At 50.1% G+C, this 27976-nt stretch overlaps 1 protein-coding gene and 1 pseudogene across 1 annotated transcript; both read right to left on the bottom strand.

Annotated features, from left to right (window-relative positions):
- Nucleotides 1-4: 4 nt before the first annotated feature.
- On the bottom strand, nt 5-899 carry LOC136534769 (malonyl-CoA:anthocyanidin 5-O-glucoside-6''-O-malonyltransferase-like; the record flags this gene model as incomplete). The annotated part of the gene is made up of 1 exon (XM_066527140.1): nt 5-899. A coding segment is annotated over exon 1 (843 nt), but the record flags the coding sequence as incomplete, so codon positions are not given.
- Nucleotides 900-4362: 3463 nt separating this feature from the next.
- Nucleotides 4363-27976, bottom strand: LOC136534770 (myosin-6-like; annotated as a pseudogene).

Here is a 27976-nt window from a genome sequence, read left to right as displayed (position 1 = left end):
GCCGCTCGTCGGCGACCGCGCTCTTGATGCTCTGCAGCAGCTGCTGGGACAGCGTGAAGGTGGCCAGGGCCTTGTCCTCGCCGGGATCCTGATGCTTGCCCAGCACGAACTCGAAGTCGTCCTGGGACACCATGGGCGGCATGCTGCTGAGGTAGATGTCGTAGAGGCCCCTGGGGTCCGGGATGAGTTCCCGGTCGATGACGGGGGGCTGTGGTGGCGGGACCTGACGACGATGCTGCTCATCTGCTCCGGCCGCTGCGGCCCATGTGTGGAGGAAGTGCGTGGATCCTGCTCCGTCGCAGGTGGTGTGGTGGACGGTGACTCCCACCGCGAGGCCCCGGCAGCGGCCGAGCAACAGCGTGGCCTGCACGGCGAGCACTGCGCGGCCCTTAGGCAGGCGCGGCACGAGCGGAGCGAGCGCGGCCACCTGCACGGGGACGGAGTCGTCAGCGATGAGGTGGTCGATGTCCACGTCGTACTCGGCGGTGGTGAAGGGGACGGCGTCGCCGGGGCTGTACGACAGCTCGTGGCGGCGGCCCTCCGTGGGCATGCGGACGTGGCCTGCCATCGGGTAGAAGGCGCGGAGTGCCTGGGAGAGGGAGGTCCTGAGAGCGGAGAGGATGGCGGGGACGTCGGCGTCCGGGGAGAGGCGGTACAAGAGGACGCGCTCCACGGGAGGGAGATGCAGCCACTTGACGTCGAAGAAGGTGAGCGGGATGGAGCGCGGCGGCAGCGCGGGACCAGCTGCTGCTGCAGGAGCCACCAGGGCCGTGTCCACGACGCGGAACAGCTGCTGCTGGTGGACGTGGCCGGCAGCCGCAGCCTCCGTTGCCATCGCTGCCGCCATTGATGGATCGATCGATTAGCCTAGCCTCGCTGTCCCTGTCCCTGTCCCTGTCCTTGAGCTACTAGCTAGATTCGGATGGAGAGACCTCCCTGTCCCTGCCGCCATTATATACATACTGCCGCAGCTATCTTGGCAATGCAATTCAAGCGAGGCAGAGGCAGGCACAGCTACCCGCACGTGCTGCTGGCGTTGCAGTTGCTAGCTATAGCTAGCCTCACTCCCCCTCTCTCGCTCCCTGTCCCTGATATGGTGCAGTGAAGTACGTACCAGCAGACGTTTTGCAGCTAGCACGTGCTGCCGTTGCAGTTGCTAGTTAGCTAGCTACAGCACAGCACATAGATAGACCGGCCGGCCGCACCCACACCGCACGCTTCAGGGGTGTTTGATCAGCGATTAAAATTTACGACGTGTCAGGAGAATGTTTGAATACTAATAAAAAAACAAATTACATAATCCGTCGGTACTCTACGAGACGAATTTGTTTAAGTCTAATTAATCTGTTATTAGCACATGTTTACTGTAGCACCACATTGTCAAATCATAGACTGATTAGACTTAAAAGATTCGTCTCGTAAATTAGTCACAAACTATACAATTAGTTTTATAATTAGTCTATATTTAATACTTCGTTCATATGTCCAAACATTCGATGGGACAACGACTAAATTTTAAGAGGGCAACCAAACACCCCCTTAATTTGACAGTTGGATGATCCGGTCTGATCCACCCTCCTGCGTACGTGCTCCATCTCCATCCATCCATCCACTCCTTTATCTTTATTATTATAAGCTATTAATAAGGGTTGCCCGTCACGACGATATCATATATGATGATGCTATATATCTGATGATGATATCACCATCCATCCATCCATTCCTCTTTACTAATTAAGCTAAGTCTATGATTATTGTGGACTTTGCGATGGCCGCGTTGCAGTTGCATAACCACGCCACGACCTTTATGCAAGATTAAGCTCGTCCCTTTCTCATGCTTTTAAACATGCATGCTTCCTTTATATTTTAAGTCTACTTGTAGCTTTGACAACAAGTCATATATATATAACTACTATCCTGTAGCTGGCTACAGAATAACTTATTCTGTAGCCACTTTGAGTTATGATAATTACTATGTTAATTTACGAGATTATAGTAACTCCTTACTAAGTGGTTTATATAATGTTATGGTAAATATCCCCATGTGTTATAGTAACCCAACTATCGTAAATATGTATTGACATTATGGTAAATTAGTATATAAAATTATAGTAAATGGAGGTGGCTACAGAATAACTTATTTTGTAGCCGGCTACTGAATAGCCTTCCCTATATATATATATATATATATATATATATATATATATATATATATATATATATATAGGCTCCCTTCAATTCATGCATATCTTTATACAAATATACTAAGTAGGGGTGTGATTAGTACCAGGTGACACACTCACTAGGAAAGTGCTCAACTTAAATACAAAGCTAGTGTGTGCTACTATACACACGTTGAGGAGGACAATTGGGAGGCCACACGCGTGCGCCGCCGTGCCAAGCCTTGGCCAGAGATGATGTGATGTGCCACCTTTTGCGGCTCAGTGCAACAGTCAAGTGGTCAAAGCAACGGTCAACAAGGGCACAAGGGAGGATGTGTGGGTTTAGAGGGCAAAATGGGTAAAGACGCACGTGCCGTCGTGCCGAGCCTTGGCCTTGGCTGGACGTGATGTGATCTGATGTTCCAGCTTAATTTCACGGCTCAGTGCAACACAGTCAAGTGGTCAAAACCAACAATTAGCAAGGGCACAAGGGATGAATGCGTGGGTTCAAAGGGGCAAATGGATAAAGACACGTGAGCCTGTCACTGCAGCATATCAGACGTAAGTTACCATTCTACCCTGCTGGAACCCGTCTAGGTTCATCACCCCTCCTGACCCTGACCTTTATGTGGAGCGCCCTTCTTCATTCAGATAGTTCCTCACTCTTCTCCACTGAGTTCTTGCTCTGCTGCTCTCTACGATCTCCGGTCTGAGTCCCTTGCGCGCACAAGGGTCTTGGGCGAGCAGGCTTTCGAAGCTCGTCTGCCTATGTCCCTGCTCAGGTAGACAGCCAATCAAGTTTTCAGGGGAGCGCATCTGCACGACTACTCTTCGTCCGCTCCGATGACCTCGATCCAGCGACTGCGTTCTTCCCTCGAGCAAACGACTACATCGACACTTGCTCATGGGTCTGCACTGCGTACCTCTTCCCACGTCGAGCCTAGATCGACTACTTCGAGCAGGCCATCATGACCGAGTCTAATGTGGTAACATTGTTTCCCCTACCTCCTGCTCGGTTCCACTCAATGGTACAGTATAGACTCATCTCTAGCACATTTGGTTATATGCGATGTGGATATAGATAGGATCTGCTATTACCTTACTCGGTAGCAGATCCGCATATGCGATGATGTTGATTGCTCGTGCTCATTTGTGTCATGTTGTATGTGATGTCTCATTTCTGGATTAAAGCATGTCGTAAAATGACTCAATATTCAACAGTGGATACATTCATCTTGTTGTTCTTGCACTCCTCCAAATGCCCAACACCTTTATGCTTTGCCATTGTTTCTCACAAAAGTAGTTTTGTGAAGGGGCGGATGTAACAAAAAAAACTAACCCAAGCCATGGAACCAGTTTTCTACTTGGACTATTCTATCTTCTAATATATAATGATGCGCAACTCTCCTGCGTATTGAGAAAAAAAGTAGTTTTGTGAGGAGCAAATGCTTTTCTTACCCTTCTTGGGTGCGTAGCCTAGACCTTCCTTATTCAAGGAAAATCTTTGATTCTTAGACATCATCCCAACTTGGCCTCACTCCCGCTCTTGCTCCATCTCCATCCATCTATTCCTCCTTGCTGCGGGGTTGGCCCTCACGATATGATCGTGTCATATGCTGATGGTGATGGCATGGCCTCACTTGTGAACTTTGCACAATCAGCGTGCATGCGTCACGGCTGATGACGACACTCGGGACAAGTAGTCGTGGGATTGGATGAGGAAGCGCCCACGACGTCGGGCAGCGGCACCCATCGTTAGGGAAGGGAGGGAGCATCTCCGCCTTTGAAGAAGAGGGCACGACGGTGGTGGCGGTTAGACGGGCGATGAGCGAGGCACGAAGTCTCCATCGAGCTCGCGGCGGAGGACATTCGTTGGGTGGAGTCGATGGCTACGGGTCCATCTCTTTCTCCTCCGATGGGGATTGAGATTGAGATTGGGAGAGGGCATGCAGTGGGCAAAGGCCGACCGGCGGGGTGGTTGGCGCGACCGGCAGCAAAGCGCCGTTGGCTAGGGATGGTAGGCGAGGTCGGCGGCGGTGGAGCGACAAGGTTGACTCCTCAGATTCCGATTAGAGGAGGGTGAGGGTGGGCAGCGGGGAGCCGCTAGCTGAGGGCAGCAGTGGGCTGTGCTGTGTTTCATGTCTCTCTCCCCTTAATTTACATGACAGATGACACGTGATCACTTTTGCTAATATGGCACTATAATAAATAAATATAAAACTCACTGAAACTGCCCTAAAACAAAGAATGAATGGGCTTTGCTTCTTTCTAAAGGCAATTTTGGGAAGGGCACCAAGATAAAGAATGTTCTTCCCAATACAGGAGGCGCCTCACACCAACCTACAGCTAGCTATCATAAATAAAGTGGATAAAAGGAAATGATTTACAAGGCCCTGTTCGGCCCGTGAAGCGAGAATGACGAAGAATTTCAAAAGCTACATCGATCGATCTATCTGAATTTACAGCACCTAAGGGGGTTAGATACAACACCGGCATTTCTATCTATCTGTATCTTCTATCTATGTCTGTCTGACTTAAGGGAGACTGACATATATGCCTCCTCTCATCCTCAGCTTCTCAAGAACTGGAATGCGGCGTTGTCAAGGAGTTCCTGCGGTGGACTCACATCTGAAATTCCTTGGCATCCATAGAGTTGGCAATCTCCTCCAGTGATAGAGGCATGCTGTTTGTGCCAGGAAAGAGAATTCAAAATCAACAACATCCTGCAGTGCGTTATATTCCTTTCACGTTCCAATACAAATTTAGAAAAAAAATAAAATACCTTATTTCCTCATTTAGCAAAAATGTATTGTCTGATGAAGTGCCCTGGCCAGTTCCCTCGTTCACCACTTTTTTCATCTCATCAAGGACCTATATCCAACCAACAAGTCAATTTAATTCAGCGCAATCACCTTACACAAATCCTCCATCTATCATCATGCACATATGCTTCTTACCTCTTCAGATACACTCTCGGTATTATATTTATCATCCCAGTACTGCGTGCATATTTTGTAAATTTGCTGGACACTCAATACCTGCATCAACGCAGTGCAAATGATGAGCATACTTTCATTTTTTTCTTCTTCTTTTTTCCTTTGTGTGTTTGTGCATGTGGTGGTAGTGGGCAGCTTACTGGGCACAAATCACTGATGATTTCATCATACGAGATCCTGAACTTTTTGAAAATGACCTGCAGACCAATGCAAAAGGTACAGTATTATAAAAATGGCCCTGAAATAGTAAACTGGCGTGGTTTTCATCTTGCCTTACACCGTTACACATAAATGAAAGCTACAACAGTAAAGAGAAAAGCAGCACAGCCTTTAACTGCAAATTCAATTTATCACAAACTTTCCCAACTTTCTTTTTCGCCATTAAGCCAAATGGCCCTAAATTCTGTTGCTTAAAACTAATAGCACGTGTCCCAGCTTAAAGCACTAACCAAACTAGTAATTATCTCGGTAAGTAATGACGTACCAAGAAACCAACAGCCTGGCATATGTGCTTAAGTTCATCCCATGCAGATCCTGCGTACTGTTAGTAATTGACAGTTAGTAAAAGGAAAATAAATGGAGGATACTAATACTGGAACTGCACTGTCATTTTAATGGATACCTTTCTTCTGTTTTACCTTTTTAACCAAACACTATTCTGGATTTATTATGAAAAGCCAATACTACTACGAAATAAATCTGGGTTTACCAGACAACCATGTTCAACCTTTTTTTTCCTTTTTTTCTCGAAAACGCAGGAGAGATGCGCTTCATTAAATTAAGAAGAGAATAAAGGGCAAGGGCCCAAACAACACCATACACCACACACACACGCACACGCCCCAACAGTTTCTAGGATTACACTCGCGCCGGTGACATAAACACACAAAACGACCACTACTGAGTTAGACACTAACTACCGGGGAGGAGGGCAGTCAGGAAAGATAATCCTCGAGCCCCTGCCATAGACCACAAGCGGCGGTCCTCGCCAGCTAAAATCAGAGCAAACAGAAACCTAACATAAAACTTTGTTTTGTTTTAGTCTATAGAAGAGACGCAATGGTAATAAGGGGCCATGCAAGATGGTCATCTAGCATCATTTTCCACGAGAAGGGTTTATAGTTATTTAGGTAGCACAGCATTTCCAGTGTGAATAAACGTTTCTCATTCTCACTGTTGGTCTGTAACGATTTCGTGAAGTACATGACAGGGGGAAAAAAGACTATACAGGGGACTATTTGCTCCATGTTTGGAATTTTAAGGTATAATACTTGAGGGGGTAAAGTAGAAATGTCACAAAAAATTCGGTGATGTAATATTTTTTTCCCATTTATTTACCTCTGGCTTGGCCACTGTGCACCAAGTCTCAAGTTCGTCCAACCCTTGTTTCACATATTCCCCATTGCTAAAGGAACAGCACTCTCGCCGCACGAGAAGACTAGAACGTTACAGGAGAAGAAAACATTAGCATTAGAAAAACTATGTCAGGCTGAATTATAGACTAATAAATCGTACCTATTTAAGAGTTGAGCATTGATGAATGAGAAAATTTGTGTAAAGATCTTCCGAGCAAAAATCGTCGGTACCTAGAATTTCAGCATAATGATCAGAAATCAGAACACCATGTAACCAAATGCAATGCAAGTACATGGAAAACAGTAAGACTTACACAATTTTCGTGCAAAATTTCCAAGAGGTCATTCAAATGGTTGACTATTGTCTGCCAATAGCTACCTTGATCTGTAATCAGACCAGCTTTTGCATTTCTCGGTGCCTTGAGAATCAATAAGGATATAACAAGGCATTAGACTAGCAACAATAAATTATGGCCAGAAAGAGAGCCCAACTATAGAAGTGACAAGCAAATTAAAAAAAAATGACAGCCTAATCCGCAACAATGACAGCCTTATAACAGCAAGAAGACACGCATGATAGAAGGAACATCCTAATTTCTTCACAGAGCACTCAGTGTTCAGCATGTCAGTGGTAAAGGCAAGTTACTGAGAGAGATATGATAGTGATGATTGGTTGTTGTTAATTTTGTTAGCTCTTGCAAGTGTGCATGTGTGTGTGGAGCCAGCCAACATTGGTCAGTAACACTACTCCCTCCAGTCACTCAGACGCTTTGACCAAAATCTAGTCAAGCTTTATTTTGGACCATCAATAGCTTTCACAAAATTTAGTTTGGAAACAAAAAAAAACTCAAGTGTAGATTTGTCTTGAAAGCACTTCCATAGATATTACAACTATATTCTCCTATAAAATAGTGGTTAAATTTGCAACTTGGAAATCATAAGAAGTCAAAAGCGTCAATTATTTTTGACTGGATTGGAGAGACTATCCAACAATTGCTCATCTCATGTGTCTTTACCCGGCAAGTGTGGTTCTTGATCCTACAGCGACTGGATTTTGATGTTGTTGCACCCTTGACAACAAATGTTCACATCTCTAGCTGGTGGAAGAAGGCTATTAGAGGAGCTCCTAAAGAGATGCTCAAAGGGCTGAATTCATTCATCATTTTAGTATCCTGGGAGGTGTGGAAACACCGGAATTCATGTGTGTTTGAGGGAGCGACGCCTAATGTTAATTTGCTTCTTCAGACTGTGGGAAATGAATGTGCCTTATGTTGCATGGCCGGTGCTTCTAAACTCAATGAATTTCTCATGAGGTCACCGGCTCACCGCTCCCAGGTGCTTAGGCCCAAGGGATCCTTGTTCTTGTTTGGTTGTGTATTTTTTTTTCGCTCCAGCCCATGGAGCTTTTGTCTTTGTGTTCAGGGTGTGTGGGAGGTGCCCCCTCGAGTCGGGTTATGTTAACTTGACTCATTGTACTCTTTCTCTTAATGAAATGATACACAACTCTGTTTCCGAAAAAAATTTGACTAGATGTTTTTTGAACCATAAATACAGCAGGGGAAGCCCCCACTGTAGATTTAACTAGTAGATGTTAGTACTTGAACATATTGATATGTTGTGCTTATTTAAAAAAAAAAACTCTCAAACACGCAGGAGAGCTGCATATCATTATATTAAGAAAAAAGGGGCAAGAACCCTTACAACACCATACACACCTCCAACACACTTCAGATCCTCCAACATGCTTATTTTAAAAACTGTACTAATCCTGCTGGAACAATAAAAAATACGAAATAATATTTAACCTGAGGATGACTTTCGATAGATGGGGTAACCTGAATGACTAGTGAAATTACTGAAGATATTTCTTTCTTCACATTGTCTCGGATCATTCCATATAAGCCTTCCACAAAAGCTGTAAGTTGCTGCTTAAACAGGAGAGCAGGATACTTGGCCTCAACTTGGCGGACAAGATCCATATCAACAGTAATACTTGAAGCACGAAATCCCTGAGAACAATATTCCATCAAAGGAAAAAAAATCAATCAATAACATTTTGTACCCTATCCCAAGAATTTATTTTTAACAAATTACAGCTTCTAGACTCAGAATCAGAGAGACCTACGGATTAAATAAATAATTAAAAAAGTCTCAATGATTCCATCAGCTAAAATAAAAAGGAAAATCATATGGCGCCCTCGTTAGCTAAAATACCAGTTGTAATGTTTCAAAACTCATCACAAAAATCATGTACGTAGTACACCTAAAGTTTAGTGTAGCCACAACAATTCAGTTTGAAAAGAAGTGTAACTGTCAGCACATGATGAACAGTTCCAGGTTGACTGCTTGTCTATTTTGTTTCTTGGCATCTAGGATGGATTTCAAACTGAATTGTTGCGGCTATACTTAACTCTATGTGTACTACATACATGATTTTTGTGATGATTTTTTAAATGTTGCAACATGGTATTTTAGCTAACGAGGGCGCCCTGGGCACCAAATCTGCACTCGAATAAAAATATATCATGCAATGACGTATACTTCTGAGACATACCATCCTTCCAAGGAATGATGTCTGAGTCTGTGGTCTTTTCATTGGAGTTGTTACAGATGATCCAGGAGGTTTGAGGCTCTTTTGTAGTATAATCAATAAAGATGATGAATTTGATAACCAGTATGCAAGATCAGCATTGTTATCTTGTTTCTGAGAAATACATGAGATTTTAGGAAGGTAAGAATAGTGAGATAAAAGAACATGGTCACCAAGTGATATCAGAAAGTGAGCAAATGAAGAATTTAGGCTTGGTACTAGAAAGTTGTACCTGCATCGCAGAACCAAAAACCTGAATCAATCGATCAAAAACATTTGTTCTGTCCGTCTCAAAAATTCTCCAATGAAGAAGGCATTTGTATATGGTTATTGCAGCAACTGGCTTTCCTTCACTGAATCCAACATTTTCAACAACACAATTTATCAGTGTATCAACACTCTCCTGCAAGGGAAGTTAAATGAAACCATAAGTTGATTTGTTTCCCTTTTAATAAATGCTTCTAGATATCAAGTATCAGCCAAGTAAATATACATTATGTCTCTCAATAATGGATCTCCTTCCAAACTCCATAGGAGTGCCGTGAGGGGTCTGGAGAGATTATTACATTAAATTATATAAAATAAAATAAAAACAAGTTAGTGAACACTATAAGGTTGATGCTCCACACCTGTTCGTCAGAATGTAGGCTTCCATTAGCCAAATTCTGCAGAGTTCCAAAATACAAAGAAGCATAAGAGTATGTGTCATGTGGGGCCGCACCTACGCACGCCAGCGAAGGGCCCGTGATGTCAGGCGGGCCGCAGCACGCGCTGAGGCAGCAGGCGCGGGTGATCAGGAGGAAGGTGCGGCTAAGGAAAGTGGCTGATTTGATTAGATAAGTGATTGGCCTTAAGTTTAGGGGATTCATCCCTAATTAGTTATTTCCTATTTTATTGTTGCCAAGTGTGGCGGCCCATGGGCCTATATAAACTGTATTAGAGGTCATGATCAATCAAGCAATAAAGTTATCCCTAATCTCTCTATTCTCTGTAAGCCTACGGAAGAGGGGTATAACCTCACCGGAGAAGACGGCCGACGGCTACGAGCTCCGTAGCCGCGGTCCAGCCAGTCAGGGGTTCGCTGCCCTTGACAACCTGGTATCAGCCTCCAGGCGTTCCCTTTCCCGGCAATCCTCGCCCATCCGCCCCACCCAATCCACCACAGCCGCCGCCCACCCTCCCAGCAGCCCGCCATCACCACCATCATCCTCCGCGTCCGCGCCGCACCCAGCCACCATGAGTGAGCCAACTATGGCCGACGTGATGGAGATGTTGAAGGCCCTCACTTCGGAACTGTCAACAATGAAGTCCGACATGGCGGCCATGAAGGACAAGGCGTCATCCTCAACGGACAGCAGCGCCGGCGGTCACCAGGACGGGGCGCGCGATCTTGATCGCCCTCCGAAATTCCAGAAATTGGATTTTCCCCGTTACGATGGTAAGACTGATCCGCTGCTCTTCATCAACAAATGCGAATCATACTTTCGCCAGCAGCGTACCATGGCGGAGGAGCGCGTTTGGATGGCCTCGTACAACCTGGAGGACGTCGCCCAGCTCTGGTACATCCAGCTCCAAGAGGATGAGGGTACGCCACCATGGGGGCGCTTCAAGGACCTCCTGAACCTTCGGTTCGGGCCTCCCCTCCGTTCGGCTCCGCTGTTCGAGCTCGCCGAGTGCCGGCGTATTGGTACAGTCGAGGAGTACTCCAATCGCTTCCAGGCCCTCCTGCCGCGTGCGGGTCGTCTGGAGGAGGCACAGCGCGTCCAGCTCTTCACCGGCGGGCTCCTGCCACCACTCAGCCACGCCGTCCGCATCCACAACCCGGAGACGTTGGCGGCTGCCATGAGCCTGGCCCGCCAGGTGGAGCTGATGGAGGCCGCCCGCCCAGCGCCGGCCCCAGCTCGCGCGCCACCGCGCGGCATCTTGCCTGCGCCCGCGCCACGACCAGCACTTCCGGCGCCCCCGGCGCACCTGGCGCTTCCGGCTCCACCAGCGGCCGCCCAGCAGGGCCGCATTGAGGGCAATCACCGGCGCCTCACCCCGGACGAGATGGCGGAGCGGCGTCGTCTGGGTCTGTGTTTCAATTGCGATGAAAAATACACACGTGGCCACAATCGGTTCTGCAGGCGTCTCTTCTTCGTGGATGGCGTGGAGATTGAGGACGCGCGGGACGCCGCGGACGACGTCGAACACGACGCCACGGCGCCCTGTTTTTCCCTACAGGCAGTGGCTGGGGTCCCCGTGGCGGGCACTATGCAGATCGCCGTGGTTCTCGGGACCGCGGCCCTGTCGCCCTGCTGGACTCCGGAAGCACGCACAACTTCATCTCGGAGGAGGCAGCTCGACGCTCCGGTCTACCCCTCCACCAGCGGCCTCGCCTCACCGCCTTGGTCGCCAATGGTGAACGCGTCGCCTGCGCCGGGGTCATCCGCAACGCGCCCTTACTCGTCGATGGCGAGGCGTTCCCGGCCGATCTCTACGTCATGCCGCTGGCCGGGTACGACGTCGTCCTCGGTACCAGGTGGCTCGGTGAGTTGGGGCCCATCGTCTGGGACCTTGGCAGCCGGCGCATGACCTTCCAGCGCCACGGGCGCCCCGTCGCGTGGACCGGCGTAGCCTGTCCTTCGGTGCCAGCCTTACGCGCGACAGCACAGGCGCCGAGCGCGTCCCTCCTCGATGAGCTGCTGGCCACATTCAGCGACGTCTTCTCCGAGCCCACGGGCTTGCCACCGCCACGCGCCCGCGACCACAGCATCGTCCTCCAACCTGGCGCACCTCCAGTGGCCGTCCGCCCCTATCGGTACCCGGCGGCCCACAAGGACGAGCTCGAGCGGCAGTGCGCCGCCATGATCGCCCAGGGGATCGTCCGCCGCAGCGACTCGGCGTTCTCCTCGCCGGTCCTCCTCGTCAAGAAGGCCGATGGTTCGTGGCGGTTTTGCGTCGACTACCGCGCCCTGAACGCCGTCACCATCAAGGACGCTTTCCCCATCCCCGTCGTCGACGAGCTGCTGGACGAGCTGCACGGGGCTCGCTTCTTCACCAAGCTCGACCTCCGGTCAGGTTACCACCAGGTGCGGATGCGGCACGAGGACATCCACAAGACGGCGTTCCGCACCCACGACGGCCTGTACGAGTTCTTGGTGATGCCATTCGGCCTCTGCAATGCCCCGGCAACATTCCAAGCGCTCATGAACGACGTGTTGCGTTCCTACCTCCGCCGGTTTGTGCTTGTTTTCTTCGACGATATTTTGATCTACAGCTCCAGCTGGGCGGACCACCTCCGACACCTCCGCGTCGTCTTGACTCTCCTGCGCCAACACCGCCTCTTCGTCAAGAGGTCGAAGTGCTCGTTCGGCGTCGACTCCGTCAGCTATCTCGGCCACATCATCTCCGCGGCCGGCGTAGCCATGGATCCCGCCAAGGTCCTGGCCATACACGACTGGCCACAGCCTCGCTCCGCGCGTGCTGTACGCGGCTTCCTCGGCTTGGCGGGCTACTACCGGAAGTTCGTCCACAACTACGGCACCATCGCCGCGCCCCTAACCGCGCTCCTGAAGAAGGAGGGGTTCACGTGGAACGACGACGCCACGGCTGCCTTCACCGCCCTTAAAGCGGCTGTGACGTCAGCCCCGGTGCTGGCACTTCCGGATTTCAGCAAGCCTTTCGTCGTCGAGTGCGACGCGTCTACCTACGGCTTCGGGGCGGTCCTCATCCAGGAGGCGCATCCGATTGCGTTCTTCAGCAGGCCAGTGGCGCCACGACACCGCTCCCTTGCGGCATATGAGCGGGAGCTCATTGGCCTTGTCCTGGCTGTGCGGCATTGGCGGCCGTACTTGTGGGGACGTCGCTTCTTCGTCAAGACGGACCACTACAGCCTTAAGTACCTCCTCGACCAGCGCCTCGCAACGATCCCACAGCATCACTGGGTCGGGAAGCTACTCGGCTTCGATTTCTCCGTCGAGTACAAGTCAGGGGCGACCAACACGGTGGCTGATGCCCTCTCGCGCCGCGACACCGACGAGGACCCGGCGGTGGCCCTCATGGCGATCTCAGGCTCTCGCTTCGACTTCATCAGCCGTCTACGCCAGGCCCAGGCAACCAACCCCGCCTTGGTGGCCATCCACGACGAGCTTCGCACGGGCTCTCGCGCCGCCCCCTGGGGATTGGCCGACAGCATGGTCACCTACGGTGGCCGCCTCTACATTCCGCAGTCATCGCCACTACTGCAAGAGATCCTGGCAGCCGTTCACGACGATGGGCACGAGGGTGTCCAGCGCACCTTGCACCGTCTCCGCCGTGACTTCCATTTTCCCAACATGAGTCGTTGTGTGCAGGACTTTGTGCGCCAGTGCGTCACTTGCCAGAGATACAAGTCCGAGCATCTTCATCCAGCAGGGCTGTTACTGCCGCTGCCCATTCCCACAGCGGTGTGGGCCCACATTGGCCTCGATTTTGTGGAGGCGCTGCCCCGGGTGAATGGAAAGTCGGTGATCCTCTCCGTCGTCGACCGCTTCAGCAAGTACGGCCACTTCATACCCCTGGCGCACCCGTACACTGCTGAGACAGTGGCTCAGGCGTTCTTCACCGACATCGTGCGCCTCCATGGCCTGCCGCAGTCCATGGTGTCCGACCGTGACCCGGTGTTCACTTCGCTGTTCTGGCGCGAGCTGATGCGCCTCATGGGCACCAAGCTGCACATGACCTCCGCCTTCCACCCCCAGTCCGACGGACAAACGGAGGCGGCCAACAAGGTCATCATGTACTTACGCTGTTTTACAGGTGACCGACCCCGGCAGTGGCTGCGATGGCTTCCATGGGCTGAGTACATGTACAACACGGCCTATCAGTCCTCGCTTCGGGAGACGCCGTTCCGCGTGGTGTACGGCCGCGACCCGCCCACCATCCGCTCCTACGAGCCTGGTGAGACGCGCGTTGCGGCAGTGGCGCGCGACATGGAGGAGCGCGAGGCCTTCCTAGCTGATGTTCGCTACCGCTTGGAGCAAGCACAGGGTGTCCAGAAGCGCCACTACGACCAGCAGCATCGCCCGGTGCACTACCAGGTCGGCGATTGGGCGCTCCTGCGCTTTCGACAGCGCACCATGGCGTCCCTTCCTCAGGCGCAGACCGGCAAGCTGAAGCCGCGCTACATCGGGCCCTACCGCGTCTGCGAGATCATCAACGATGTGGCTGTGCGTCTGGAGCTCCCCCCGCAAGCTCGTATACATGATGTGTTTCATGTCGGTACCCTCAAGAAGTTCGCCGGCCCCCCCGGACGCTCCACCGGCTCTGCCGCACATCCACCATGGTACGGTGGCTCCAGAGCCCAGCAAGGTGGAGCAGGCTCGCCTGGCGCGAGGCGTTCGTCAGCTGCTCGTCCATTGGCGCGGCGAACCTCCAGAGTCGGCCACATGGGAAGATGCTGAATCCTTCCGCGAGCAGTTTCCAGACTTCCAGCTCGAGGACGAGCTGACTCTCGAGGGGGGGAGAGATGTCATGTGGGGCCGCACCTACGCACGCCAGCGAAGGGCCCGTGATGTCAGGCGGGCCGCAGCACGCGCTGAGGCAGCAGGCGCGGGTGATCAGGAGGAAGGTGCGGCTAAGGAAAGTGGCTGATTTGATTAGATAAGTGATTGGCCTTAAGTTTAGGGGATTCATCCCTAATTAGTTATTTCCTATTTTATTGTTGCCAAGTGTGGCGGCCCATGGGCCTATATAAACTGTATTAGAGGTCATGATCAATCAAGCAATAAAGTTATCCCTAATCTCTCTATTCTCTGTAAGCCTACGGAAGAGGGGTATAACCTCACCGGAGAAGACGGCCGACGGCTACGAGCTCCGTAGCCGCGGTCCAGCCAGTCAGGGGTTCGCTGCCCTTGACAGTATGTGTGTATGTTAATTTTTTTCCTCAAACACAAAGGAGAGTTGTGTCTCATTATGATTAAAAGAAAATGGGTAAGAGCATACAGCACATCCACAAGTCTTAGATTGCACACTCGCTTTTAAATTTAAACAAACACCGACCTCAATCCAATGTTTATGTTAAATTTCCATGATGAGAGAGAGAGAGAGATTACTGATTTCCGATGCATGTTAAGCAAAGGCATATTATCAGGTCTTGCTTTCATAGACTGCTGCCTGAGAACATGGTTTTCTGCCTCCGTGCTAGTCAACTTTTCTTGAAGGCTAATCATGACAAAATTTACAACATGTAATGCCTGATAACTTTACAGATAGAATCAACACTTTTATGTAACGTCAGAAAAACCTTTGCATTGTGTTCTTCAGTTCATTTATCATTGACTCTGCATCTGTTGCTTTCTTGACTAATTCTTCCCTAGCTTTCTCTGTTTCTTCGAACTTCTGTTCTGCATTCTGAAGTTTTTCCTCAAAAGAGGCCACCAAAGACTGAAATAAGAAGAGAACAATATCATTAACTCAACTGAGGCTACAAACATTACTTGGATATCACATACTCTGTCCGCCTAAAATTTGTTACGTTTATACCTTGAGCTTCTCGTTTTCAGCAGTAAGCTCATTGACTTGAGCTGTATCAGCAAGAATCTCTGGTACTGCGGCAGATTTCTCTGATGCTTCTTTGGCAGCTTCATGTTCCCTTTTCAATAGGTCCTTTGTGTCCTTGAGTTGCAATTGCAATTCCTGCAATTGTAATTGGAGCTTCTTATTTTCTTGTGTCTTAGCTTCTTCCAAATCAGCCTGCACATACCATGCAATAGCAACTCAGTGGTGACCAAATGTCAAGTCTTCTCTATGATGTTATCATGCGCATGATATCCTACTCGCAATCTTACAAATGCTCCAACTGTTCGCACTTTAATAAGAGTATCCTCTTATTCTATTAATTAATGAACATACACAGCTTTCTAGAAGAGGATAAAATGGATTCTAACTTGAGAGTGAACCACTTAAAAATTTTAAGGACCTAAAGCCTCACTTTGACAGCTATTCACGTGCCTGAACCTTGATTGCTTCTGCTGGGTTTCAACTCTAGCCTACTCCAACTTGTTTGGGACTTAAAGGCTTTGTTGTTGTTGTTGTTGTTGTTGTAAAGCCTCACTTTGAGAGTTTGTGGACCTAAGATGGTAATCCTGGAAAACAGTGAGGACCCTGGGTGCACTTTATTCTTTTTAAAAATTCAAATGCAGGTTTGCGATGCTATTTTCGTTATTACCATGCATAGTGCTCGTTTGCAGTGGAAATAGTCCACCACTAAGAGAAAAGCACCTCAAAGGTCATACAAATATGATAGACTCATTTGAAATAACTATTAGAGATATGTAACATCTTCCGTTAGCCGCCACCCCATCTGGTGTGTTTCACTTGACTTTTTGTTACAGGACACATCTTCCGCTGCATCAGTTGCTCCACCTTCGGGTGCTGAGCAGCCGCCCTCGTCTTCGTCGCTCCCTCGCCTCCTGAGGTTGAGCAGCAATTGCTCGACGACCCGGCCATCATCATGGCTGGCCCTGCTATTCAGCCCGCTGGACATCTCACCCCGACTGCTCTAGGCGGGTCTGTCCGCTTCAGCATCGTCTATCAGCGCCGCCCGCCGGAAACGGCACCGCCGACACCACCTGCTGCTGCGGACGTCTGCCATTTCGGCAAAGTGTACCAGTGTCGCCCGGCCCAGCCGTCTTCCCCAACAGCGACAGTACCATCGCCTGCTGGGGTGCTGCCCAGCACCGCCCCCGCTGCCACAGCTCCGCCAGGCGCTGGAGAGCCGACCAGAGGCGTCGTTCATGCCGCGGTGCCGACACTGCATTCCGCGGTTCTCGGCAGCTCTGTTCAGCCGGCTGCCTGTCTCTGCTGTGGCGCTGCCCCGTGCTGGTCACGCGCCCCAGCCGGCTCCCATTGCTGGCTGGGTCACCCCGGGGTCCTCCAGCCGCCTGCTCCTGAGTGGCAGCCCATGCAGAGCTCTGCATCCTCGAACCTCATCTTCGATCGGCTGACTCGGTTGAGAATGGGGGCAGTGCAGCCTGTCAACTACCGGAATCTCTCCACTACGTCGACTTCGCCACTGCCAGCTAGCTACCACAGCGCGATGGCTAATCCCAACTGGTGTGCTGCCATGGCAGGCGAGTATCAGGCTCTCATCGACAAAGGCACCTGGCGACTAGTGCCTCGACCACCTGGCACCAACATTGTGACGGGCAAGTGGATTTTCAAGCACAAATTCCACTCAGATGGATCTCATGCCCGCCACAAGGCTCGCTGGGTTGTTTGCGGCTTCTCCCAGTAGCACGGTGTTGACTATGACAAGACGTTCAGCCTGGTGGTCAAGCCAACCACCATACTTGCCGTGCTCAGCATCACATCAGCTCGACGTGACACCTTTCTTCATGGTGACCTTGCAGCCGTCCGACTCCGCTGACCCTTCAGCCCCCGACTCCGTCTATCCCTTGCAGATGTCTTTGTATGGTCTCAAGCAGGCTCCTTGGGCATGGCACCAGTGGTTTGCTTCGTACATCTGCAACCACGGCTTCACGGTGGTGAAATCCGACACGTCTCTCTTTATTTATAGAGATCGAGATGATGTCGCTCACCTGCTGCTCTACATCAACGACATCGTCTTGACGGCGTCTTCCGCGACCCTTCTGCGGCGCATCACCAACTGGCTCAGCTCCAAGTTCGCCATGACAGACCTTGGTGCTCTCCACTACTTCCTTGGCATCTCTGTCGCGTGCTCCTCTGACGGCCTCCTTCTGTCCCAGCAACATTACGCCGTTGATCTTCTTCAGCGGGCTGGGATGACCGAGTGTCACCCTACAACAACACCAGTTGACTCTCGGGCCAAGCTGACCGCGACTGACGGTGCTCCTGTTGAGAGCCCCTCGGAGTACCGGAGTCTTGCTGGCGCACTACAGTAACTTACTCTGACTCGGCCAGACCTCGCATATGCTATTCAGTAGGTTTGCCTCTTCATGTCTGACTTGTGGGGGCCACACCTTGCTTTGATCAAGCACATCCTGCGCTATGTGAAGGGCACCCTCAACGTCGGTCTACACTTTGGCACTGGTGGTGTGTCCTCCATCACTGCCTACTCTGACGATGACTGGGCTAGCTGCCCAGACTCCCGATGTCCTACCTCCAGCTATTGCATCTTCCTCGTGACAACTTGGTCTCCTGGTCTTCGAAGCGGCAGACTACAGTGTCCCGTTCTGGCGCATGCAGTTGCTGAGTGCTGCTGGCTGAGACAGTTGCTTCAGGAGCTTATGTCTTGATTCCTTTGGTGACCATTGTCTATTGCGACAGCGTTAGTGCAGTCTACATGATAGTCAATCCGGTTCATCATCGTCGCACGAAGCACATCGAGATTGACATCCACTTCGTCAGCGAGAAGGTTGCTTTGGGGTACGTTCGTGTCCTCCATGTCCCTTCCACACATCAGTTCGCAGACATCATGATTAACGGACTGCATGTATAGTTGTTTAGTGAATTTAGGTCCAGTATCTGCGTCTAATTCCCTACCGTTGTGACCACGGGCAGGTATTAGAGATATGTATAGTCAAACACATGTATATCATGTGACTTGTACTCCAAGTTGTACTTTAACGACATTTTTTGTTGAGGTCAAGTAATAGAGTAGGGTGCCCCAGGGATGCAGTCAAAAGTATAGTACCAAGGCTTATGTCCCTCCCCTATGCATTTGACCAAACAAAAACAAATGTAATTGTAACTTGAATGACAAAAGTACCCTAATACGTTTCTCCAGCTGTAGTCGCCATGTAAGCTCCTCAACTTCCTTCTCTAGTTTGCTTTTGGCAGCCTGTAGAGCACCAGTCTCTTTTGCAGCCTGAAAGTAAATGAACAAAGTAGCCAGGAGAAAATTGGTCAAGAAAGGGGATTTGATATTTACAATTACTATGATTTTGGTAAACCCACTTATATGTTTGTTTTGTGCTTGTATAACTGTAATGTATACAACTAAATAAGTTTGTATACTTGATTACTGAGAAACTTCAGTTGAGGTCCAGGACAATGAATCAAACCATTGAGCTAGACACCAAGGGCAAATGGGACACAGAAGATAAAAGGAAGTCCAACAATGTTGAAATAAAGGGTTTCTTACCATTTTGAGGTTTCGAAGTTCCCTTCTGGCCACTCTTCTTCTCCAACCGCACTGAGCCGTAATTGTGGCCTTCACCAGCCTAACGTATTGTGAGCGCAATAGATAACAGCGGCATTGACTCTGCAAGGAACAAGAGCATACAAGGTAGGGTAATGAACAAACATCTTTTTAAATGACCGGCAGGAGTTCTTCCCAGCATATATTAGTAGAGAAGAAGAGTGAGTTTAAACATGAAAAAGAAGTTCAAACAGGTGGAGGAAAAAAACATGTAATGAACAAACATGGATTTATGACTGACTGTAGTGAAACAATCACTTGATGCTGTAGGCTAAGCTCAGCATCCAACTGGATACAGAAGCGTGCAGGCTGGATATAGAGATATGAGATCGCATTTTGGAGCCAGACACCATTTGATCCTACTCTTATATTGTAAAAATATTATAGACAAAAGAACGTTATTTTAAAAGAGCAGTAGGTGTTTACAGAACAAAAACCACATCATTTACGTACCTGAATAATCACTGCAGCTTTTGTTTGCCGCTTCAAGCGGAGTTTGATGCGAGCACCCATACCACGTAAACCGGACTGGATATTAGTTGCCGCAGAACAGATTTCTACATAGTTTTTCCTTGCATAGTGCATACGGTAGGGTCTGCATTTTCAATGAAGCTGCCTCCCTACGAAGGTTTTCATAACACCTCCTTGCAATTGTTCCTTTGAAAACACAGTACAGGAGTCACACTCAGTAGTAGATCTCACAGGAAACAAAGAACGGGAGATCATTTCAATTTTCGCAGAAGAATATACCCCTGCATATTGCCTGGATTTGTGTAGCACATTGTTGCAGCTCAATATATTTTTGCGAGCCAGAAATGACCGAAGTTTGCTTTGTATTTTTTGGCAGAAAGTCCCAAAACTTCAGTTCTTAGAGCATCTAACTCTGCCATTTGACCAGCACGAAGAAATATTTTCGTTTTTCCTATCTGTGCATTTGAAGTCAGAAAGTGAGGCACATAAAAGGAGTAACGGAATGGCATGTTAATATTTTGTCATTGTGACTTTCCAGATGCCGCTTGGTTCTGAAATTCTGTTTGGCATTTATTAGGATATGTATATATCAGGATCATTAGAGAAATCCCCTAGATAGGCTAGTTGCTATGTATAGCCTAGTTCCTTACATTAGGATAGCTTCCTTGTACAGGTGACAACCTCCTATATTTGTACCTGCCATGTGTGCCTAATTGGCCCTATATATGAAAGGCTCCCCACCCACATTGGGTGTGTGGTGATTCTCTCTATTCTACATGGTAACAGAGCATTAGATCCTCTCTTTTTTTCTCCTCCCTCCCTCCCACCGCACCTGCCCTTTCTTCCCCTGCAGGCCGATCATGTCCACCTCCTCTGCCACCAGCGCCTCCAACTCCCCTGCCACCATGGCGGCTACGGAGTCCCCCTCTGCCCCCACCATGTTCGTCGCTCCCTATGCGACAATCTCCGTCAAATCCCACGTCCCGGTGACCTTGGAGCTGAAGCACCCGAACTTCAACCAGTGGTCGCCGTTCTTCACCTCCCTCTGTGGGAAATTCGGCCTCCTCCCGCACATCGACGGCACGACGGCGGCCAGACCCACTGACCCTGCTTGGGCCATTGCGGACTCCTGTGTTCGCAGCTGGCTCCTCGGCACTGTCGGGACCGACGTCCTCGGCCTCGCTGCGGCATCGGACCAGACCGCGCACGAGCTCTGGGTCGCCATCAAGCGTCTCTTCGACGCCAACAAGGCCCCACGTGCCATCTTCTTGAGTCACAAGTTCCACTCCATGACCCAGGGTGACTCCTCCATCGACGAGTACTGCCAGCAGATGAAGGCCACCGCCGATGCGCTCAGCGACGTCGGCCGTACCATCACCGAATCGAAGCTCGTCCTCAACCTCCTGCGCGGCCTCAATCCTCGCTTCGCCAGCACTGCGGACAACATCGCTGACTCGCACCCGCTGCCGGACTTCGCCACCACTCGCGAGAAGCTCGTCCTCAAGGAACTTCGCCTTGCCAACGAGGGCACGGTCGCCGCCCAGACGGCGTTCAACGCCACGTGCGGTCCAGCTTGCCGCTCGGCCTCGCCACCGCGGGTGGCGGCTCCTTGCCGTGCGCCAGGGGCGGCCAACGGCGGCGGTGGCTATGGTGTCTTGGGCAGAGCAGACCGCCCAGGGGGGGGGGAGCCAAGGAGGGGGGTAGTAGCGCTACAGGAAGAAGGGACGGGGAGGCCAGGAGGCGGCGGCGGCGGTCCCCAGTTGGGGGCGGGCCGCGGCACCAACCGTCCGCCGGCCCCTGGTTCTACTACGCCCCCTGGACAGCGGGGCGCAACAGCAGCAGTGGCGCCGCCGGCGGCGAACCCGGCCTGGCGCGGCCCCGGCGTCCTCGGCGCCCATCCTCAGGCCCATACCGCCTTCGCCCCGCCCAGTTCTCCGATTGTGCGGCCCCTCCTCCGCAGCAGCAGACCGACGGCTGGGATCAGGCCGGCCTCGTCGCTGCCCTGAACCAGATGTCCCTCCAGGGGTCCAACCCCTGGGTCCTCGACACCGACGCCACCACTCACATGTCGCCCTCGGATGGTATACTTCTGTCCCGTCTCCCCCCTCCTGCCTCTGGCATCACGGTTGGCAACGGCAGCACCATTCCTATCACATGTCGTGGCACCTCCACACTGTCTTCTCCCAACTCTACTTTTCGCCTCACTAACGTTCTGGTTGCGCCGGCCCTCGTGCGCAATCTTCTTTCTGTTCGTCAATTCACACGTGACAATGATTGTTCTATTGAATTTGACGCTTTCGGTTTTTCTGTCAAGGACCAACAGACGGGGCGCATGACTCTTCGCTGCAATAGTGGTGGCGACCTCTACACCTTCCCCTCCACGCCAGCGCACCACTGCAGCCTCGCCACCACCTCATCGCTATGGCACCACCGCCTTGGTCACCCCAGTCCTTCCAGCCTCGCCACTCTACAGAGCATGTCGGTCATCTCCTGCAATAAGAGCCCACCATCTCTATGCCATGCCTGTCAACTTGGCAAGCACGTACGGCTCCCATTTAGTCATTCTACCTCTGTGACCACTGCTCCCTTTGATTTAGTTCACTGTGATGTATGGACGTCCTTGGTCCTTAGCACCTCCGGTTTTAAATATTATCTTGTTCTACTGGATGATTTTTCCCATTATTGCTGGTCGTTTCCGCTTCGTCACAAATCCGAGGTGCACCGCCACATAGTCGATTTCACTGCCTACGCTCAAACACAGTTTAGCGCCACACCCAAATCATTCCAAGTTGATAATGGGATCGAGTTCGTTAACCATGCTACCACCTCCTTCCTCGCTAGCCATGGCATTACGCTCCGCCTCTCGTGTCCCTATACCTCTCCACAGAATGGCAAGGCTGAACGCATGCTTCGCACCACAAATGACACTATCCGCACCATGCTCCTTCATGCGTCCATGCCACCTCCCTACTGGGCTGAGGCCCTTGCCACTGCCATTTCCTCCTCAATAGGCGACCCTCCTCCTCCATACAAAACAATATACCCTATCAGCTTCTTCACAAAACCCTCCCAGACTACTCCTCGCTTCGAGTTTTCGGATGCCTCTGCTATCCAAACCTCACTGCCACCTCCCCCCACAAACTAGCCCATCGTTCAGCACCATGTGTCTTCCTAGGCTACCCATCCTCTCACAAGGGGTATCGCTGCCTCGACATGTCCACTCGGCGCATCATCATTTCTCGCCATGTTATTTTTGATGAATTGGTGTTCCCCTTCTCGGCAGCACCATCGGCGGCCTCCATGCCGTCTTCACTTGATTTCCTGATGCAGGGACTATCTTCCTCGACGGCACCTACGACCACCGCTCCGCTGCTCGCTGGCCCTACGACCCCCACCTCCAGCGTGGACGAGTCCCTGGAGCTCCTGGACTCGGCTATCCTCCAGCTGGGCCCCCTGGCTCCCCCTGCGGGCGGGCGGCCCCCGGCTGGGCGGCCAGCGCTTCGGCGCTGTCTACACTCGCCGTGCCCGGCTTCCTGCAGCGCCGACCGACCAAGCAGCAGCTCCTGTGGCCGCAGCCGTGGCACCCGCTGCACCTCCAGCCCACTGGTGCCCCCTGCTGCGCCTCCAGCAGCCCCAGCAACAGCTGCTAGCCCTGGTGCAGCAGCTCCTCGGGCTGCCGCGCGGCCTGTGACGCGCTCACAGACCGGCAGTCTCTGCACCGTCGAGCGCTTCGGATTCTCCGCCTCCGCTGCCTCACCCCTCCCGGCGAACTATCACATCGCGCTCACCGATGCCAATTGGCGCGCTGCGATGGCGGAAGAACACAAGGCGCTGATCAACAATGGCACTTGGCGCCTCGTCCCTCGCCCGCCTGGTGCGAACATCGTCACTGGAAAGTGGCTGTTCAAGCACAAGTTTCACGCCGACGGCTCCCTCGCCCGGCACAAGGCACGCTGGGTCGTCCGCGGCTTCTCCCAGCAGGCCGGCGTCGACTACGACGAGACATTCAGTCCGGTGGTCAAGCCGGCCACGATCCGCACTGTCCTCAGCATCGCTGCGTCTCGGGAGTGGCCCATCCGCCAGCTCGACGTGAAGAACGCCTTCCTTCACGGCCACCTCGAGGACGGTCTACTGCGAGCAGCCGTCCGACTTCATCGACCCCGCTGCCCCTGACTTGTCTGCTTGCTGCAGAAGTCCTTGTATGGACTCAAGCAGGCGCCGTGTGCTTGGAACCAGCGCTTCACCACGTTCATCCGCAGCATCGGCTTCACCCCCTCCAAGTCGGATGCCTCCCTGTTCGTCTACAAGGTTGGCGACGAGCTGGCCTACCTCCTTCTCTACGTCGATGACATCATTGTCACCGCGTCGTCGCCGGCCCTTCTCCAGCACGTCACCGCACGCCTCCGCTCGGAGTTCGCCATGACGAACCTCGGCGACCTGCACCACTTCCTCGGCATCTCGGTGACTCAGGACAGCCGCGGGCTGTTCCTTTCCCAGCGGCAGTACGCTGTGGATCGTCTCCAGCGTGCCGGCATGTCTGAGTGCCACTCGACAGCTACCCCCGTGGATGCCCGGACCAAGTTGTCCGCCACAGAGGGCGCCGCGCTCGCTGACCCCTCGGAGTACAGGAGCCTTGCTGGTGCGCTCCAGTACCTCACCCTGACGAGGCCGGACCTGGCCTATGTCGTCCAGCAGGTCTGCCTCTTCATGCACGACCCCCGCGAGCCGCACCTTGCGCTGATCAAGCGCATCCTGCGGTACGTCAAGGGCTCCCTATCGTCCAGCCTGCAGTACGTCAAGGGCACCGACGCCATCGACCAGCTCATTGCCTACTCCGACGCTGACTGGGCCGGCTACCCCGACACGCGCCGCTCCACCTCCGGCTTCTGCGTCTACCTCGGCGACAACCTGGTGTCTTGGTCCTCCAAGCGCCAGACGACGGTGTCTCGCTCCAGTGCCGAAGCAGAGTACCGTGCAGTGGCCCACGTTGTGGCCGAGTGCTGCTGGCTGCGTCAGCTGCTCTAGGAACTCCACATCTCGATCCCGCGTGCGACGGTTGTCTACTGCGACAACGTGAGCGCCGTCTACATGACTACCAACCCCGTCCACCATCGCCGCACGAAGCACATCGAGATCGACATCCACTTCGTCCGCGAGAAGGTTGCTCTAGGACAGTTCCGAGTTCTTCATGTTCCCTCCGCGTACCAATTCACAGACATCATGACCAAGGGTCTACCCGTCCAGCTCTTCACTGATTTCCGGACCAGTCTGTGCGTCCGTGATTCTCCTGCTGCGACTGCGGGCGGGTATTAGGAGGATATGTATATATCAGGATCATTAGAGAAATCCCCTAGATAGGCTAGTTGCTATGTATAGCCTAGTTTCCTTACATTAGGATAGCTTCCTTGTACAGGTGACAGCCTCCTATATTTGTACCTGCCATGTGTGCCTAATTGGCCCTATATATGAAAGGCTCCCCACCCACATTGGGTGTGTGGTGATTCTCTCTATTCTACAACATTGTTATGCATTACAGGAATGTCTGTGAATGAACAATCTATGGGTAAATGCACAGGTTATCTGTTGAATGTCAACTATCCTTTTCAGGACACTGGAATGGATTATTGAAAGGTTAAAGAACTAGAATATAAGTTAATAGTATAAAATGATTACTAGTTGTTCTAATAACTACCTGATAGCCTGCAAGATTGGCTTTGTCAAGAAGCATTTTGCAGCAGTAACTTCATCATGGCTGCGAAGGAAACACATAAGATATGCAATACATTGAAAAGAAACATAGAATCAGTTAAGTAAATCACAAATTTACCTTCGACCAAGGACTTTGGGTTGCAGAATACCAAATCGATTAACAAATTCATAAAATGTCCTCCTAGTAGGGTATCCCAGACAGCTTATCCTTATTGCCTCCAAAACTCCCTGTACAAAAAGAATGATAAAGTCTCACAATTCAAATGACCAATTCTTGTAAGATCAAGAAGATTTTCTTTAATAAGATTCCTACAATGGGGATGACTTTAAAAAATTATCTTCCAGAAATCTTTTCGAAAATTATTTAGCAAAGAATAGTGGACGTTTGCTGGAGTGGCAATTATTTGTATTACGTTAAAAAAACAATTATTTGTATTCTTTTTTTTCTTTTTCCAATTCTCAGGGCAGTAATTGTTTAACACAAAAATTGAATTCTGACTGCTTCCTATATTATACTTGCAGGCATTATGCTAAATATATTCAACAACAACAACAACAAAGCCTTTAAGTCCCAAACAAGTTGGGGTAGGCTAGAGTTGAAACCCAGCAGAAGCAATCAAGGTTCAAGCACGTGAATAGCTGTCTTCCAAGCACTCCTATCTAAGGCTAAGTCTTTGGGTATATTCCATCCTTTCAAGTCTCCTTTTATTGCCTCTACCCAAGTCAACTTCGGTCTTCCTTAGGATTCCACTACGCACCGGTACCTCTGGAGGTCTCCGTTGGACATGTCCAAACCATCTCAACTTAACAGACTTAAAAGAAGCTGGTGAAATAGCAAAAAACTTGGCTTAAGGAGTTCGTGAAAAAAGTTGGATTATGAACAGCATATAAATTTATTATGAAATAAAGAGATATCAAGGTCACAAATTTGATTTCCAGTAAATTTATCGTCCTTATAACCCATTGACACATAAAAGAAAGACAAGATGTTTCAACTAGTCCTGTGTCACATGAAAATGCATTTCCAATTAATAAATAAAATGGTCCACTCTGCTGTCCATAGATATATTAACCATGTACCAAGTACTAACAGTGCCTCTAGACATCTTTTTGATCAATTTGTTCCATGTTTATTGATACAAAAGAAGCACGTTAACATGACTTACCCCACAACGAAGCTGCTGGAGAACATTACTGTTCTCAAATATTGCTGGCTTGAGAACATTGTTTGGTTTTATGCACCGGATATAGTGTGGTTCTGTTGCACTCAGAGTTTCAAGCAGACTCTGCAATTGTTGCTGCAATACCATACAAAAATAAGAGTCAATACAAAAAAAAAGGATAAAGGAGTAGCGAAAACATTTCGCTTTACCTTGAAACTTGAGCCGATTGAAGTAAATTTTGTGGATTTTGTTGATTCTTCACATGGTGGAAAAAGACTTGAAACAAATGAACATTTTGAGGCATTTAACAAGACTTGATGTTCATTTACAGCATAATCTATTTTTTATCTAAAAAAAGGTCCGTTTGATAAGTGACCTGCAAAAGAAAGAGATACACATTACGGTGCCCACTTTAACAGTGTAAATAATCAGTATAATTGATGCACCAACAAATAGCCAGCACAATAAACTAATAACTCTCCTGAGTCAAATACCAAATTGTTTATCTTGTGTTCTATCTTTGTACAGTTGTGGTCTGAGAAAATATGGGTAATATTCTTCAACAATTTTGAAGGTCAAATAATATTTTACAGGTTCCAGGAAAAAACAGTAAGAAGCATACGCATATGCAGTTATGCACAAAATGTTGGCTCAATTGAAGCCCTGTCATTCACCCTTCTTGTAGATCTACCTTGCCCAGTTGGCCCTAGCTGAGTCGTTTGTTCTGACAATGATTTAAGCAAGTGCTATTCGCTAATTAGCAGGTCACAGTGAAAGCATTCTAAAATGACAGTTTTTTAGTACTCTGATTTTTCTCTCGAACCAGCAGGAGAGCTTAGTACCTGATTAATCAGTGTGTATTTCACCTAGACTAGAACACCCTTGCTAAGCCATCCTCCAGCTGAGTTGTGTCAGACTGCATGCAGTCAAACTATTTTAACTTTGATCAGTAACATCTATATGGATTTTATTGGTCAAACAAAATGTTAGGAGTAGATTTGTTGCAAGAAATACTCTCATATCAGTAAATTCATGAAGTTTCACAAATATTTCGCAGTAGTAGAGATTAATTTTCAAAGATTTGTATTATATACCAGGTCAATTTCCAAAATTGACATGAAGTGTCATGTAGCACAGCAAGTCCCCAGATATGGTACACAGACAGTAATGATTTTAGACTGACCGCATAATAACTACCATGAAAATATAACCCCCAAACAACCTTAATATTTAAATGTACATCAAGAACATGTTACCTACATTGCCAGCATAGTGATGAACAGTGAAGTCAGACCGTGAAAATTTGGGTTTACTGAAGTGTGGGTTGTCTTTAAACTTTTGATATAACTTTTCAGCAAATGTCTCGTGCGTTGAATTACGCAACAT

This window comes from Miscanthus floridulus, unplaced genomic scaffold (genome assembly GCF_019320115.1).
Source record: "Miscanthus floridulus cultivar M001 unplaced genomic scaffold, ASM1932011v1 os_2284, whole genome shotgun sequence".
Classification (NCBI taxonomy): Eukaryota; Viridiplantae; Streptophyta; class Magnoliopsida; order Poales; family Poaceae; genus Miscanthus; species Miscanthus floridulus.
This window is presented reverse-complemented; position numbering and strand designations above follow the sequence as displayed.